The sequence below is a fragment of the Bufo gargarizans genome, chromosome 3 (assembly GCF_014858855.1).
Source record: "Bufo gargarizans isolate SCDJY-AF-19 chromosome 3, ASM1485885v1, whole genome shotgun sequence".
Lineage (NCBI taxonomy): Eukaryota > Metazoa > Chordata > Amphibia > Anura > Bufonidae > Bufo > Bufo gargarizans.
Genome location: NC_058082.1, coordinates 513541188 through 513558272, shown reverse-complemented (window position 1 = coordinate 513558272; position 17085 = coordinate 513541188). Strand labels below are relative to the sequence as shown.

Genomic DNA, 17085 nt, shown 5'->3' with positions numbered 1-17085 from the left:
TTTGCAACTTTGTAACCCTCTCACCACTTTTCCAAAGTTGCGAGAAAAGGGGTCAGGCTTAGTGAGAGGGGTGGGCTTTGCCTGGATTTACTGTAACTTACGCCAGTTCCCAGCATAAATTATGGGTCTGCAATCCAGAAGGTGCAGTGCGTAACGGTGGCACGGATCGGAATCATTACGGAGTGCTTCAGTGGGTTTTCTGTTCACGCCTCCGCACCGCAAAAAATAGTGCATGCACTACTTTTTTCAGGGCGGACCTTTGGATGCAGATTGCAGACCGCATTCAATGGTTCTGCGTTCGCAGATGGCGGGCACACAGTTGGTGCCCGAGCATTATGGACTGCAGCATGGGCACGGCCGGCACATGTGTGCATGAGGCCTTAGACAGTTAATTATAGACAATTGCATACCCCCCCATGGCACCCTTCTTCCTACCCTTTTTTCAGCCCTGCTAGAGATTGAATACAGTTACAGAAGCCACAGTGTTATCTTGGTTATCTCGTGACAAAAGCCATTGAAATCCATTGAAAACTAGTTATCTTTTTCTTGCTATTCTTTACTTAAAGGGGTTGTCCCCCCTGATATTAGCATAGGATCATTTCATGCTCCGATGTTCTCCCTTGCCCTGTGCAGGATCGCGCAGGGCAAGTGCTTTTTTATTTACAATAACACACTGCTGGGCAGAGGCTTCCACCCAACAGTGTATTCGGTGACATCACTGGCTCTGATGGGCAGGCTTCATCGCTCCCCTGGCTTTTTTACAGACTAGGGCAGCACTAAAGCCTATCCATCAGTGGCAGTGACATCACTAGGCTTACTGCTGGGCGGCAGCCTGAAGGGAGAGCCTGGTACGTCACCGGATCTCCTGAAAATGCCTTTTGCCCTGCGCGATTCAGCGTAGGGCAAAGGAGAGCATCGGAGCATGAAATCTTAGTAGGGCTGCATTGGTGAAATTATCCGGCTCCGAACCCAGACAACCCCTTTAATGCATTAACCATCAAATTTAGCTCGGCTGCATCTGTACATTAACAGCATACTCTGGGAGATTTCCTCAATGTAAGGTCCAAATGCAATGTTAACATAGCCTAAATTGCAAGTGCTGTATTAAAGAGGTCCACTTCAGATGATCTTTTTCTATTTCACGGTCTCTTCTTTTTCACTGTCTCTGTATGGTGTTGAATTATCCAAAGAAATGGTGAAATGTCACCGTACCAGACATCCTCTTTAAAGGAATTTTTTCTTTCTTTGGTTCCTTTGCTTTATATACTGTATATACTGTACTATACATATAATCTTTTTGATATGAGCAGCGTTTTTTCCTTGCATTCATTTCATGGATTTCTGTAGGTGTGTACGTGCCAACCACATTTAGTATTTAAATAAAGTTATTGGTGACTCCAGGAAGTTGTAAAAAGCTCTCTAAATTGCTGACTTTTAAACCTGGAATAAAGGTGCTTATATTTCAAAGAACAGCATTATTTATGACTGAAAGTTTTTTCACAAATCATCATTTCTTTGAGTGATTTGTGCTCATAAAGAATGATCTACATACGATTATTTTGATAAAGTGAACTGAAGAGAAATTGCTTATTCAGCATGCTCATACATATGCATATACTATTCGAAAGGGACAAAAATAGTAAGCTGCGGAAACTTAATGGTGCCATTTGTTTAAAAAAAATGGAAGTCTGCGTGAAACATGAGGATTTCAATCATCACTTTTGAATAACTCGCCATAGCAGGGATTCTTTGGACCACCAAACCTAATAAAAAAAAATAATGTAGCTACATAACCTAATGTAAAAATAATGTAGCTACGTATGCATTTTTAGGCCAAAATATAACAAAAATAACAATGAACCTGTTTCTTAACTCCACCTATGCCTGCCGGTGCTTTTCCCACACTGCTTCAGTGATTGACTGATGCAGCCTATCCTAGTGTTGAGTACAGGACAAGAACAACAGAGCAGCTGTGACCAGAGCAGTATTGGAATGGCAGTGGTGGGGAATCATTGGAGCTGAGTAATGATTCCTTGTGATTTTTTTAAATGTTCTGGCCCTTTTATTTTTAAATCTAATCTCCCTTTAAACCCCTTTAAATCTCTGGGGATAGACGCCTACTGGCTTAGTAACATTTAAAGGGGTTGTACAAAAAAAAGGACACTCGGCAAACCTGATGGTCAGAAATTTATACATTAGATAAGTGAGGTCTAGCAAAAAAATTTTTATTTACAGACATACCTAGTTCTGTTCTGGCCCCTTTGTTTACATGCAGTTGCAGAGCTGTTTGGCGTGTAAAAACTATGACGTCGTTCTGATGAATATTTGGGATTGTCAGCTAAGACTGCCTTTCCCACTCTCTGCACTGATTGCGCTGCTCTTCCCTGTAGTCACAGATCTCACACACATTCTTTCTTCTGGTTGCTCTCCTGGCCACTTACATCTTGCTGCTTCTACCATTTATACAGGCAGAGTTTTTACTTGGCAGTATGAAGTGCCAGAGTCCCTGAAGCAGTGGTCATGCATGCCAACTTTCAAGTTTATGTGACTGACAAAGTTGAGTACATTGCTTGCTATCTCCCTGGCGATCCAGTACAGTTGAAAAGCAAAGGGATTTTCCAGCATTTTCACAAATGTTGTCAACCCCCCCCCCCCCACACACACACACACACACACACCCACCCCACCACTTCCCACCAGACCAGTGCAAGGGAAGCATACTTAACTGCTTGCTGCTGCTTAGTTCTGGCTCCTTCTATTCACCAGGGCATTCGCTGTGCTCCACTTCCCTCTTGTAAACTTCCAAGCATGGACGAAGGTCACATGTGTTGCTGCAATCTGTGACTAACCACCGAAGTGGCAAGTGACCTATTCTGCTTTAAAGTTACTTCTTTCTCACTTTGAACAAAACATTACTTTTTAATAAAAAATAAAAATGTGTTGTGAACAGAGCCTCAGGGCCCATGTTTAACTAAATGCTACATTTGGTGATTATGCAGGATATTTTGTCGCATACCTTCACTGGAGACAGAGCATGCAACTACTACAGGGCCAAGCGGGAAGGGGAGGCCCATCGCTGCACTCCTTCTTTGTCTTCATGATATAAAAACTCAGCATTTTTGTACTGCCGCCACTAGGGTTCGCTCAATGCATTGAGATTATTTTAGCTTTAAGCTAATTGTAAATGCATAAATACCTGTGCACTGAGCTCACCCTAGTGGTGGCTTGAGGCAGTCAGCTTTATAATAGAAGGGAAGTTGGAGACTTATCAAAGTATATTGCTAATTCTCTGGTGTAAATACAAACAGGATTCCCAAAAAGTTGGGACACTATACAAATCGTGAAAAAAAACCTGAATGCAATGATGTGGAGATGGCAAATGTCAATATTTTATTTGTAATAGAACGTAGATGACAGATCAAACGTTTAATCCGAGTAAATGTATCATTTTAAAGGAAAAATACGTTGATTCAAATTTTCACGATGTCAACAAATCCCCAAAAAGTTGGGACAAGTAGCAATAAGAGGCTGGAAAAAGTAAATTTGAGCATAACGAAGAGCTGGAAGACCAATTAACACTAATTAGGTCAATTGGCAACATGATTGGGTATAAAAAGAGCTTCTCAGAGTGGCAGTGTCTCTCAGAAGCCAAGATGGGTAGAGGATCACCAATTCCCACAATGTTGCGCAGAAAGATAGTGGAGCAATATCAGAAAGGTGTTACCCAGCGAAAAATTGCATCTATCATCGTCAACTGTGCATAACATCATCCGAAGATTCAGAGAATCTGGAACAATCTCTGTGCGTAAGGGTCAAGGCCGTAAAACCATACTGGATGCCCGTAATCTCTGGGCCCTTAAATGACACTGCACCAGAAACAGGAATGCTACTGTAAAGGAAATCACAGAATGGGCTCAGGAATACTTCCAGAAACCATTGTCAGTGAACACAATCCACCATGCCATCCGCCGTTGCCAGCTGAAACTCTACAGTGCAAAGAAGAAGCCATTTCTGAGCAAGATCCACAAGCTCAGGCGTTTTCACTGGACCAGGGATCATTTAAAATGGAGTGTGGCAAAATGGAAGACTGTTCTGTGGTCAGACGAGTCACGATTCAAAGTTCTTTTTGGAAATCTGGGACGCCATGTCATCCGGACGAAAGAGGACAAGGACAACCCAAGTTGTTATCAACGCTCAGTTCAGAAGCCTGCATCTCTGATGGTATGGGGTTGCATGAGTGCATGTGGCATGGGCAGCTTGCATGTCTGGAAAGGCACCATCAATGCAGAAAAATATATTCAGGTTCTAGAACAACATATGCTCCCATCCAGACTTCATCTCTTTCAGGGAAGACCCTGCATTTTTCAACAAGATAATGCCAGACCACATTCTGCATCAATCACAACATCATGGCTGCGTAGGAGAAGGATCCGGGTACTGAAATGGCCAGTCTGCAGTCCAGATCTTTCACCTATAGAGAACATTTGGCGCATCATAAAGAGGAAGGTGCAACAAAGAAGGCCCAAGACGATTGAACAGTTAGAGGCCTGTATTAGACAAGAATGGGAGAGCATTCCTATTTCTAAACTTGAGAAACTGGTCTCCTCGGTCCCCAGACGTCTGTTGAGTGTTGTAAGAAGAAGGGGAAATGCCACACAGTGGTGAAAATGGCCTTGTCCCAACTTTTTGGGGATTTGTTGACACCATGAAATTCTGATTCAACATATTTTTCCCTTAAAATGGTACATTTTCTCAGTTTACACTTTTGTTCCGTGATTTATGTTCTATTCTGAATAAAATATTAGAAGTTGGCACCTCCACATCATTGCATTCAGTTTTTATTCACGATTTGTATAGTGTCCCAACTTTTTGGGAATCCGGTTTGTACATTGAAAAATATGGTGATCAGAATGAGCACCATATTTTTTAAGCACCTGTTCCACTTTTTCCGACATCAATTATGGCAAGAGAGAATAGGGAGAGGTGCTCATAGGGTAGCAGGCAATAATGATCGGCTAAGCGTAATTGATGGAATATGCTCACCTTTGGGTTTTGTGCGTGTGTGAGCACAACGTCCGTAAGGGTAGACACACAATGCGGGGGGGGGGGGGGGGGGTCGGTGCTGCGGTATCCGTTCAATCCTTTTGGATGGAGTTGCCAAAACTCCTAGGGACTGTTGAGGGCGTGATGAATGATTTGTGTGCGAACACACAATAGGGTACCTCTTTCGCGCACAGGGACGACCACGGTTCAGAGATTTTTTTAGTATAAATGCTATTTATTGTTTAGTGGACTGTCCACTGTACAATAAATAGCATTTATACCCAAAAAATCTCTGAATCGTGGTCGTCCCTGTGCGCCAAAGAGGTACCCTATCGTGTGTTCGCACACAAATCATTCATCACATTTTTTCTGACATAGAAGTTGAATAAAGTGGGTAAGGTGAAGGGACACTTTTTTTTTTCTTACAGTTTATTAAAATTTAAATTTCTTATGCTTGATAGAAATAAAATTGGTAGAAATCTGGGGCATTGCACTTTGTGTTGCCTGTGAGTGATTGTCGCATGCCTATTTGGGGCATGCTATGAGGCCCTATTAGATTTGTGTATTTTACACCCTTTGAGGGACAGCACACATTCTTAGGCCCCCATGTACATTAGGTATGTTACTGTCAGCTGGACCTGCTTATAATCTGCGTGGAGAGCCCCCTGACTCTTACTTGACAGTTGATGTTGGGGAGAATGGAATTGGGAACACTGAATGTTAGTTGGCTGACAGTGGCTTTCTCCTCTGCCCCCACTAAAAACACATTTGGACAAACCAAGAATTTTTACAGCCAAGGGGTTAGTTATTGGTGATTTTATATATATATATATATATATATATATATATATATATATATATATCACAGTAAAATTTCTAATTGGCCTGATTTCTAAAATGCGTTAAAAGGGACAGTTGCAACCAGGAATTCCTAGCTCTCACTCCTTGCTTGTATTAATTTCATACTGATGGGAGCTGAATCAGGACAGTACAGTAAATGCAGAATCCCACTCTCCAAATGCTGTATTACTATATCATTTTAACATTAATGCTCTATAAATAAAGTTATGGATATATTAACTGTGATATCAGCAAACTAGAGATTTTATTTACTGTGTGTTTAGACTTTAAGAAATAGTTCAGGTTTACATTATATGAAACATACAAATTGGCTAATATCAGTCAGACCGGAGAGCTGATGGGTGACTGGTGTGGCTGGTATGAGCTGATTTGCATGCTTCGTTCCCATGCAGCATTGCCTGAAAATTAAGGTGCCCATATACCTTCAATAGCTGTGAGCTGAATGGTCATTCAGTCAACATCTATCTCTCCCACGTCACCATGTGCATACACACTTGGTTCGGAAAATCGTGTAGGTTTTTTTTTTTTTAACAGGGAGAGAGAGCCACTGCCAGACACCTATGGTAGTGGCTTTTTTTCGAGGAGGATAAAAGGATCAGGCTTCTAAATATGCTGGCGTGGCGGGTACAGTTGGGAGCTCATGTACATTAGATTATGAGCCAGTGCCACCCAAAGTAGTGGGTTTGGCCAACAATACTCTGTTTATGGGAGCTTTAAAGTGGTCCGACATCCCACCCCCCCCCCCCCCCCCCCCCCCACGATCAGCTGCTTAATTATAGCTCTGATGCTAATGAATTGAATGGGAGCAGGGCTGCAGTTATTAGGTCTGTCCACTACACAATGGACACAGTTGTTTAATTCCAGTGACACCTCAAAATAACTGATTAATGGGTGTTCGGGTGTCAGGTACTACTGATCAGATATTGATGGCCTATCCAGAGAAGAGATCATTAGTATCAAAATCCTGGACGACATCTTTAAGACTCCATTCACCACTAAGCCACTAAGTCGCTTCAGTGAGTGTCCCTCACCCTTCCCTAAATGACATCAAACATAAATTATGAAAGTGTGTTTTGAAGCCTTGTAGTCTGACACGACCATGCTTTCCGAGGTCAAGGAGACATTTGCTGCTGGAAAATCCATCTAGAAAATACATTGAAGGTACTAGGCAGGAGACCATTTGTCATTTAATAAATATTATGACGTCTTGGTTTCCAGACTGTTCAGGTTTTTTTTTCTCCTCTTGCTCTATGTGAGAGAACTGAGGTAATTTAAACCTGAAATTCTGAATTTAAGCTGCTAGATGTCTGTCTTGTGAGGTAGCCCAATACATAAGTGTGTGTAGACACAGGCAAGAGGCTTCAGACCAAACACCAGAAAGAAGAGTAACCATGGGATGCCTGCTGGTGCGCAACAATATTTTAGGAGAATGGTGCACAAAATGAAAATATATATATATAATTAAAATTATTAGATATATTTGAACTCCTATGTTAGAGAAATTCTTTAATTGCTTTTTGACCAAGAAATTTTGATGTAGAAGCCAATTGTACATGATCCTTATAACAGTTGTATAGCTGGATCAATACATTTATGTTGGATTTTGCTAGAAGTAAAGATGACCTTGGGGCCTTGCTGGTCTACAAATAGACATGCGCATATGATAACATTGTGCAAAATTGTATATATCAGATCTATTAGGAATTGTGTTGTACAGTTGCACTATAGAATTCTTAATTATCAACGTTGCACAGATGGATCTGGATAAATTGAAGGCTTGGGCAGAGAAGATAAATGAGGTTTAACACTGATAAATACAAGGTTATGCATAGGAGAAGGAAAAATACTTGTCAAGATTAGTGTCAGGCAGCTGCTGCCCTTTAAAAGAGGCATAGAAGCACATGATGGGAACATAATTCTACCACTTTACAAATCACTAGTCAGACTGCACATGGTATATGGTGTACAGTTTTGGCAACCATTGCAGAAGGAAGATGTAGTAGACTTTGAGCAGGTCCAAAAGCAAACTAAAGTAATAAATGGAATGAGAGGACACAGTACTTAGAGTCAGGGGCGGACATACCGCATGTGCATCCGGTTCGGTTGCACAGGGGCCCAGAGCAGGAGGGGGCCCCTTCTTACCGGCGGCAGGGGGAGATGGGCGCATCCATTGTGGAAGCACTCATCTCTATTCATCTGTATCGCTGTCCTTAGAACGGCGATACAGATGGATGCTGCGGCGGGGCAGGGGAGAGGTGTCTCCCTTCCCCAGTCTTCTCATAGGTTGCAGGCCTAGTGCCTATAGCCTATGAGAGGCCGGCGCAGGCGGCGCAATGACATAATGGCGCTGTCTGAGCCGTACAGCGCAGGACACAGTCCGGAAGAGGCCTGCATCGCATCGCTGAAAGCAGCAAGGAGGTAAGTAATAAGTATATTTGTGTTTATTTTTTTTTTATTTACGCTCTGCTAAGGGCTCTATCTGGTACTCATGGAGGCATCTACTGGGGCCCCATATTATGTACTGGCACACATGGGGGGGCACTATGGAGGAGGAGGAGCACTATGGGGGCCCTATCTTATTTACTGACACACATGGGGGGGAACTATGGAGGGGGAGGAGCACTATGGGGGCCCTATTTTAAATACTGACACACATGGGGGGCACCATGGAGGGGGGAGTACTATTTGGGCCCTATTTTATATACAGGCACACAAGTGGGGGCACTATGGAGGGGGAGGAGCACTATGGGGGCCCTATCTTATTTACTGACACACATGGGGGAACTATGGAGGGGGAGGAGCACTATGGGGAGCCCTATCTTAGTTACTGGCACACAAGGTGGGCACTATGGAGGGGGAGGAGAAATATGGGGGCTTTATCTTATATACTGGCACACATGGGGGTCACTATATAGGGGAAAGAACACTATGGGGGGCCCTATCTTATATACTGAGACAGATATGGGGGGAGGAGCACTATAGTGACCCTATCTCATATACTGGCACACATGGGGGTCACTATATAGGGGAAAGAACACTATGGGGGGCCCTATCTTATATACTGAGACAGATATGGGGGGAGGAGCACTATAGTGACCCTATCTCATATACTGGCACACATGGGGGCCACTATGGAGAATGGGGGAAAAGGAACACTATTGGGGTCATTATATAGGGGCATTATACTGGCACACATTATGGGGGCATTTTAGACTGGCACATTGTCAGTCACCATAGGGACAAGGGGAGGTGCACTTTTGGTGCACGGTATAGGAGTATTTTATACTGGTGCAAATTATAGGGCATGATGGGGACTTTGGTTCAACTGGGGGCACTAAGAGAGTTTTTTGGGCACACAGACTGCATTGGCACACATTATGAGGGTACTATAGAGACATTGGCTCTACAGGGGGCACTAAGAGGAGGTATTTTTTTATACTGCCACACAACAGGGCACTTTTATGTACTGGTGCACATTATAAGGGGGCATTTTTCTACTGTTACACAAAGAGTTATAAAGAGAATTATTACTTCCGGTTGGCTTTATTACAGTTGATGGACTATGAGGAACTTGAATACTAGTATGAGCACTACAGGAGCATTATTACTTCTGGGAAACAGTGGGGACATTATTACTGTAGGGGCACTATTACTACTACGTGTTGTCTGGTAGATGATCATTTCTATTGGTGGGATTTTGGGGAGCACTGTTACTTTGGTAGGCACCCTGGCACGATATCAGCTTAGCACAATTATTTTTTGGGAACATTATGTTTACACTATTAGTGTCAGGGACACTGTTTCCTGGGCGCAGTTATTTTTTAGGACGCTGTGTGCCAATAATGATTGAAGGGGAACTATCTGTGTTTAACTACTATATGGAACACAACAGGCACAATATTAGAGGGGTGTTGATTAGGTGGGAGGATGATGGAAAACTAGGAAACTAAGATGTCTGTCTGTCAAACCCTGCAGAGAGAAGAGATGAACATCTACATCAAAGAAGACGTCCCTGGATGTACGAGGTATGTGGACCTGTATTAGGCTACCGTGACAACTGAGTTAGTGATTCTGGCAGGCTCTTCCAGCAGAGCATAGCCTGCCGGAATGCTCCAACGCTGCTGAATGCTCGGGCTCAGACATGTCCTCCTGATGGGACATGTTTGATAATCTCTCAATTTTAACATCAGTTTGAGGGCTTAGGAAGATCTCAGAGTGCACCTGTCCTTGTCCTTGTTACCAGACTGCTGAATGCAGACAGAATGTTCGCTGGCCCCATTAACTATAATGGGGTACGGCAAAGATCCGGCCACAATCTGGCAAAAATGCAGAGAATCAGCGGGACACAAACCGCTGCATGCCTGAGTTTGTGTCCGGCCAATTCCATGTATTCTCTGCTGGATCAGGTGGCCGGAGCATAGTGCTGCAGGTGTGAAAGTAGCCTTAACCGTTATGTTTTGTATTGCTATAAGTAATGTTAGGACGGAATTGGTTATGTTGAGAACTTGGCTTGGAAGGGAGGGGGCCCAGGCACATTCTTTTCACAGGGACCCTCTGCTGTCTGTGTCCGCCCCTGCTCAGGGTTATTTAGTTTAAATGTCTATTTGTACACAGGGCTGTAGCTATAACAATGGGGCATCCTCTACATCTAGAGTAAAGGTGGTTTATACACCGACATAGACAAGGATTCCTTAGTCTGAAAGCAGTGAGAGTATGGAACTTTATGCCAGAACAGTCTGGATACATTTCTTGATTTTAACAGTATTACAGATTATGGTTACTAGATTTCTGGAGATGGTTTCTTTATCCAGGAGATGGTTTCTTTATTTATTCTGAAGCTGTGTGCATTGAGGGCAGCCTCTGAAAACCATGGGGAGCCAAATAAGTGAAGGGGTTGTCCAGCATTTTCTAACTGATGGCCTATCCTCCGGAAAGGCCATTACTAGCTGGTTGGCAGGAGTATGGCACTCTGCACCCCCACTGACCAGCTGTTCTGTGTAGCTCTATTGGCTCTACAGTAGTGTAATTCCGGTGACAGAGCTACATAGAGTAGCTGATCGTCAGGAGTGTGGGATGTTGGACAGGCCATCACTTAGAAAAGGTGAGCAACCCCTTTAAAAGGTATTCCCCAGATCTGGGTTGTCAAATCTCTAAAAACAGCTGATCATAGGGGGTTTGGGGAGTCATCAGACCCCCACTGGTCCGATTCTGATGACCTATCCTAAAGATACGCTATCAGTATCAAATCCTGGAAATCCTCTAAGTTAACATGATCCTTGAAGTTGTGTTTTATATGGGCTGGTTTAACTTTAAGAATAACAATATTCTGTTCTTTGATTATTTTTTTCAGGCCAAAGAAGGAGAAGTAGCTATTATTGATAAGATTCTGGAAAATCCAGACTTGACATCTAAAGACTTTCAAGAATGGAAGCAACTATATCTTGACCTTTTTTTGGACATCTGTCAAAAAAGTGACGTAAAGAACTGTGAAAGCGTTTCTTCTGAAGTGGATGCTCTTATTCAGTCTCTGTCTCTCACGCATTCTTATATTGAAACGCATGTATAATTGTTGTATTCTCTGAATCTGCTCCATGGAAATTTTTCTATCTGAAATGAATATATGCGAAGTCTGGTAATATATATATTTTAATGTTTGCTGACTTATGTGGCGTAAGCATTATATTGCCAAGATGCCATTGTCTTATTTTGGCATTTGTAATTTTTTATTGCTATCAGTGCTATGCTTTGTGTTATTTTTGTGGTACAAAATGAATAAATAATATGTATTCAATATGTTGGTCAAGCTTAGGGCTTTATATTTGAAGCAAACTAACTTTTCTATGACACAGACTATTTCTGGGTAAAAATTATTTGGCAAAAGACAAAAATATTTTTTTTAATAAACATTTAGAGAAATATATATCGTAATTGTAATAATGCCTCAGATAGAAAATATGAAATGCTGCAGTTGTATTTTTTTTTTTCCGAGTATAAGAGTAAATTGTATAATGGCGTTCGATTAAATTTATAGTACAAGTTTGTTAGTGTGTTACATGTAATATTCTTATAGGCTCTGTTCACACGGTAGCTGCATGGCTTCCATTCATGACGGCCATGACATCTATTATGGATCCTTTCTCGGCATATAATAGATCCCACTGACTTATAATGGGGTCTCTTAGGTTTCTGTCAGTGTCCAGTATTTTAAAGCACATTCTTTATCCCTATGTAAAAATACTGGAACCCTTGATGGAAGTGGCATAACCCACAAATGTGAATGGATCCTTAATGTGAAGATACTCTGGGAAATATATTTGTTGCTACAATCTTAGCCATAATGCACATAGAAAATAGTGCTAGATATTTTGTATTGCTGGATGTCTACCTCCTGAAATACAGTTTGTCCATAGTGAGATAGTTTCAAAATTATTTATTAGAAATAATTCCTATGAGAAACTGTTTCTATGAAACATTACCTAACAAATTGTTTATCTGCACAATGTTATTGGCTTCATTAGAATCAGACGGCAGGTAACTGGCCGCATAAATATAACAAAATAAAATAGAATATTTGTTGCATGTAGCCTTTTCCACAAATAACACCATAGGCAAATGCCATTTTGAAGTGTAAGCTCAAGTACACAAGCTCCATACATTCTTTGTGCAGAGCCAGAGTATGGCACCTTTTGGACTTTATGGTGCTGTACTATACTTCTATGTGCTTTTTATTTCATATAGGGGCGCATGGCTTTTTTTTTTTTCCTGTTAAAGGGGTTGTCCGGGTTCAGAGCTCCGATGCTCTCCTTTACTGGTCTGTCCTTAGGGCTGCCAGGCAGAGGCTTCTGCCCAGCAGTGAGCCTGGTGATGTCACTGGCACCGATAGGCTGGTTTTAGCACTGCCCTTGCCTGTAAAACGGCTAGGGGAGCGCTAAAGCTGGCTCATCAGAGCCGGTGACGTCACCAAACATGCAATGTATTATTGTATATAAAAAAGCCCTTGCCCTGCGCTATCTAGCGCAGGGGAAGGGAGAGCATCGGAGCATGAAGTGCTCAGATGCTAACATCAGTGGGGCTGCCTGGGTGAAAATATGGTTGCAAAGGACTCAAACTAAATAAAATAAAAGCCATATTAAAGAGGTATTTGCTTTAGGTCTTGGTTTGCAAGCAAATTAAGGATGTAACCTATGATTATTAAGGTAGAGCTCTAAAAAAAATATATCTGTTAAGTAAATAATTAAATAACTAAACTGGCAAACAAGTTAATTATCTATATACTATATGTGTTATCAGCCAGCAAGCAGAATTTCCATTAAAAGGGTTGTCCCATGAAAAATATTCTACATTTTTTAAAGCATCACCTGGATCTGTATACATACTGTATTTAAACATTTAGTATAGCCGCTGAGTTATTCAATAAAATGTATTTGTATAGTGCCACCTGTTTGCTCTTTTTCTAATATCTCTGTCCATCTGGTTAAGGTGGTCACACATGCTCATTTCCTTTTGATCAACTGTCACCAGCACTGTCTTCTGTTTGAGGCTGTGACAGTTACCAGGTGCGAGCTGCAGCAGAAAGGAAGTGCCCCCTGAGATGCCAACTTGATATACAAACCAGATTCCAAAAAAGTTGGGACACTATACAAATCAGGAATAAAAACTGAATGCAATGATGTGGAGGTGCCAACTTCTAATATTTTATTCAGAATAGAACATAAATCACGGAACAAAAGTTTAAACTGAGAAAATGTACCATTTTAAGGGAAAATATGTTGAATCAGAATTTCATGGTGTTGACAAATCCCCAAAAAGTTGGGACAAGGCCATTTTCACCACTGTGTGGCATCTCCCCTTCTTCTTACAACACTCAACAGACGTCTGGGGACCGAGGAGACCAGTTTCTCAAGTTTAGAAATAGGAATGCTCTCCCATTCTTGTCTAATACAGGCCTCTAACTGTTCAATCGTCTTGGGCCTTCTTTGTTGCACCTTCCTCTTTATGATGCGCCAAATGTTCTCTATAGGTGAAAGATCTGGACTGCAGACTGGCCATTTCAGTACCCGGATCCTTCTCCTACGCAGCCAAGATGTTGTGATTGATGCAGAATGTGGTCTGGCATTATCTTGTTTAAAAATGCAGGGTCTTCCCTGAAAGAGATGACGTCTGGATGGGAGCACATGTTGTTCTAGAACCTGAATATATTTTTTTGCATTGATGGTGCCTTTCCAGACATGCAAGCTGCCCATGCCACACGCACTCGTGCAACCCCATACCATCAGAGATGCAGGCTTCTGAACTGAGCGTTGATAACAACTTGGGTTGCCCCTGTCCTCTTTCGTCCGGATGACATGGCGTCCCAGATTTCCAAAAAGAACTTCGAATCGTGACTCGTCTGACCACAGAACAGTCTTCCATTTTGCCCCACTCCATTTAAAATGATCCCTGGCCCAGTGAAAACGCCTGAGCTTGTGGATCTTGCTTAGAAATGGCTACTTCTTTGCACTGTAGAGTTTCAGCTGGCAACGGCGGATGGCACAGTGGATTGTGTTCACTGACAATGGTTTCTGGAAGTATTCCTGAGCCCATTCTGTGATTTCCTTTACAGTAGCATTCCTGTTTGTGGTGCAGTGTCGTTTAAGGGCCTGGAGATCACGGGCATCCAGTATGGTTTTACGGCCTTGAACCTCACGCACAGAGATTGTTCCAGATTCTCTGAATATTCGGATTATGTTATGCACAGTTGATGATGATAGATGCAAAGTCTTTGCAATTTTTCGCTGGGTAACACCTTTCTGATATTGCTCCACTCTCTTTCTACGCAACATTGTGGGAATTGGTGATCCTCTACCCATCTTGGCTTCTAAGAGACACTGCCACTCTGAGAAGCTCTTTTTATACCCAATCATGTCGCCAATTTACCTAATTAGTGTTAATTGGTCTTCCAGCTCTTCATTATGCTCAAATTTACTTTTTCCAGCCTCTTATTGCTACTTGTCCCAACTTTTTGGGGATTTGTTGGCACCGTGAAATTTTGAATCAACGTATTTTTCCTTTAAAATTATACATTTACTCAGATTAAACATTTGATCTGTCATCTACGTTCTATTACAAATAAAATATTGACATTTGCCATCTCCACATCATTGCATTCAGTTTTTATTCACGATTTGTATAGTGTCCCAACTTTTTTGGAATCTGGTTTGTACATTTAGCAGAGCAATTGGAGTAATGAATGGGGAGAACTCCATGTACAGGGCTGGATCTAGTCTTGCTGGAAAGAGATTGTCTTACACTATAGTAAGTCTGTGTTTTTATATTAACCATGGGATAACCCCTTTAATACAATAGGCATTTGGGATGTGGGTTTGATACAAATCCATTTATTTTATATTGAGCTCTTACTGTGACCACTGAATTTTCTTTCAAATATATAATCATGCATGTGCTCTGTGGGTGGCTTGGGATTCAACTGCAATACCTTAAACTAATCTCGCACATGGTTAAAGTCACACAGAAATGTTGAACAGTGTATGTCAATAAGAACTACATAAAATATGACCACCTAAATTAAATATATATAAATATTATAAATCCATAACCAATATGCTATCTTACTGGTTGGGACTTTTATATTGGAATGGTCAGAGGATTATCATTGTGGAGTTTCTAAAACCATAATAAATTGCTACAATGGTCTCATTTGATATATAGTACTATGTGATCTCACATTGACCAATCAGCTGTGTCAGGCAGCCGCGGTGGAGCAGAAGCAGAAGGCTATGGACAATCTATATTTTCCAGGGCCAACGTACTCAGCTCACCTTATCTCCCATTAACTTGAATGAGAGATAAGCTGCAGTACCCCAGTGCGGCCACTACACAGTCTACGAAGCTGTCTGTTCCAGCTCCGCACATTATATAGTTTATGGGGCAAACGGTTGCTTGAAACAGCTGATTGGTGGGGATGGCAGGTGTTGGACCCCCATTGATCGGATATTGATGAACTATCCTGAAGATAGGTCATCAATGTCTGTAGCCCGTTTAACCACTTTAAAGAAGACCTTTTAGCTCCCCTGACGGTTTTAGTAAATATTAATTTTCCTTATAAAAGAATAATTCTGGTCTGGAGCATATTTTGATTGATCTTTTTGTGGTCTTCTGTTCCTTCTGGAATGTAGAAATAAATTGACAACTGGCCATTATAATTCCCATTGTCCATGGGGTATGACACGATCAGTGGTGATAGTGTCAGACTGTGTAGGAACACACCCTATTGACACAGGGACCCCCAACTGCTTAAAAAAGTGCCTGTAGCTCCTATCTGATGAAAGACCACTGGTCTGTTCATTATACAGTTAGATTGCTTCAGCAACTTTGTTTTAGCAGTCAGACCTCCACTCATCTCTTATCCCCATCTCTCCTACTCCTCCTTCTTCCAATGAAATGAGACAGAGAAGCTAATCTAATAGGGAACATGTTTTAGGGTCAAATTTGGTGTTTATACACTTTTTCTACCTTCTTACATGTTACAGGGTCATGTCTAGATATTAGATCATGGTTGTGTGTATGTACGTGGGGGGGGGGGGGGCTCAAGCAAGAGTATTATTACTGTAGATAAAAATTACATATATGCTGATGGTCTATCCTAAGAATACAATGTGTGATTGGTCGGTGTCCAAAGCCCCGAGAGTCCCATCTCTTAAGATTTAGTTATTTTGATCTGCTGATGTCAACCCATATGAGAGACTCAATCGATCACACATTGATATCTCTAATCCTTTAAAGGGGTTGTCCAGGCTCTAGATATTGATGACATATCTTTAGGATAGGTTATGAATATCACATCAGTGGGGGATCAGCTGTTCTGACGAGCCGCCAGCACCGGAAATAACACAATGGAAGGAACTCGAAGCAGACAGCTCTGTCCACTGTATAGTGGTCATTCTGGATTACTGCAGCTGAGCTCCCATTCAAGTAAATGCACAATATAATAGAAATTTGATTTTACTATATTTCTTCATTTGATGTTTTTTGTACTATATAATATTAAACTACATCCTCTATTTTCTTAGTTATTAAAAGTATTTGCCCCCCCCCCTTATATTGCAGACTTTTACACTAAAGGGTATCTGAGGACTAAACAAAATTTTAGAAAGAGATACATAGGTAAATATTTTTGAAAAT

At 41.7% G+C, this 17085-nt stretch overlaps 1 protein-coding gene across 5 annotated transcripts in view; it reads left to right on the top strand.

Annotated features, from left to right (window-relative positions):
* Positions 1–13530, top strand: part of CNKSR2 (connector enhancer of kinase suppressor of Ras 2) — a 414221-nt gene extending 400691 nt beyond the window's left edge. For 4 of the 5 annotated variants that reach the window (XM_044283965.1, XM_044283964.1, XM_044283963.1 and 1 more), the window contains one exon: positions 11255–13530. In XM_044283965.1, coding sequence (XP_044139900.1) covers positions 11255–11470 — 216 coding nt within the window. In that variant the 3' untranslated portion in view covers positions 11471–13530. The remainder of the gene's footprint in view (positions 1–11254) is intronic. The other variant, XM_044283966.1, reaches the window with a different exon arrangement.
* Positions 13531–17085: the final 3555 nt, after the last annotated feature.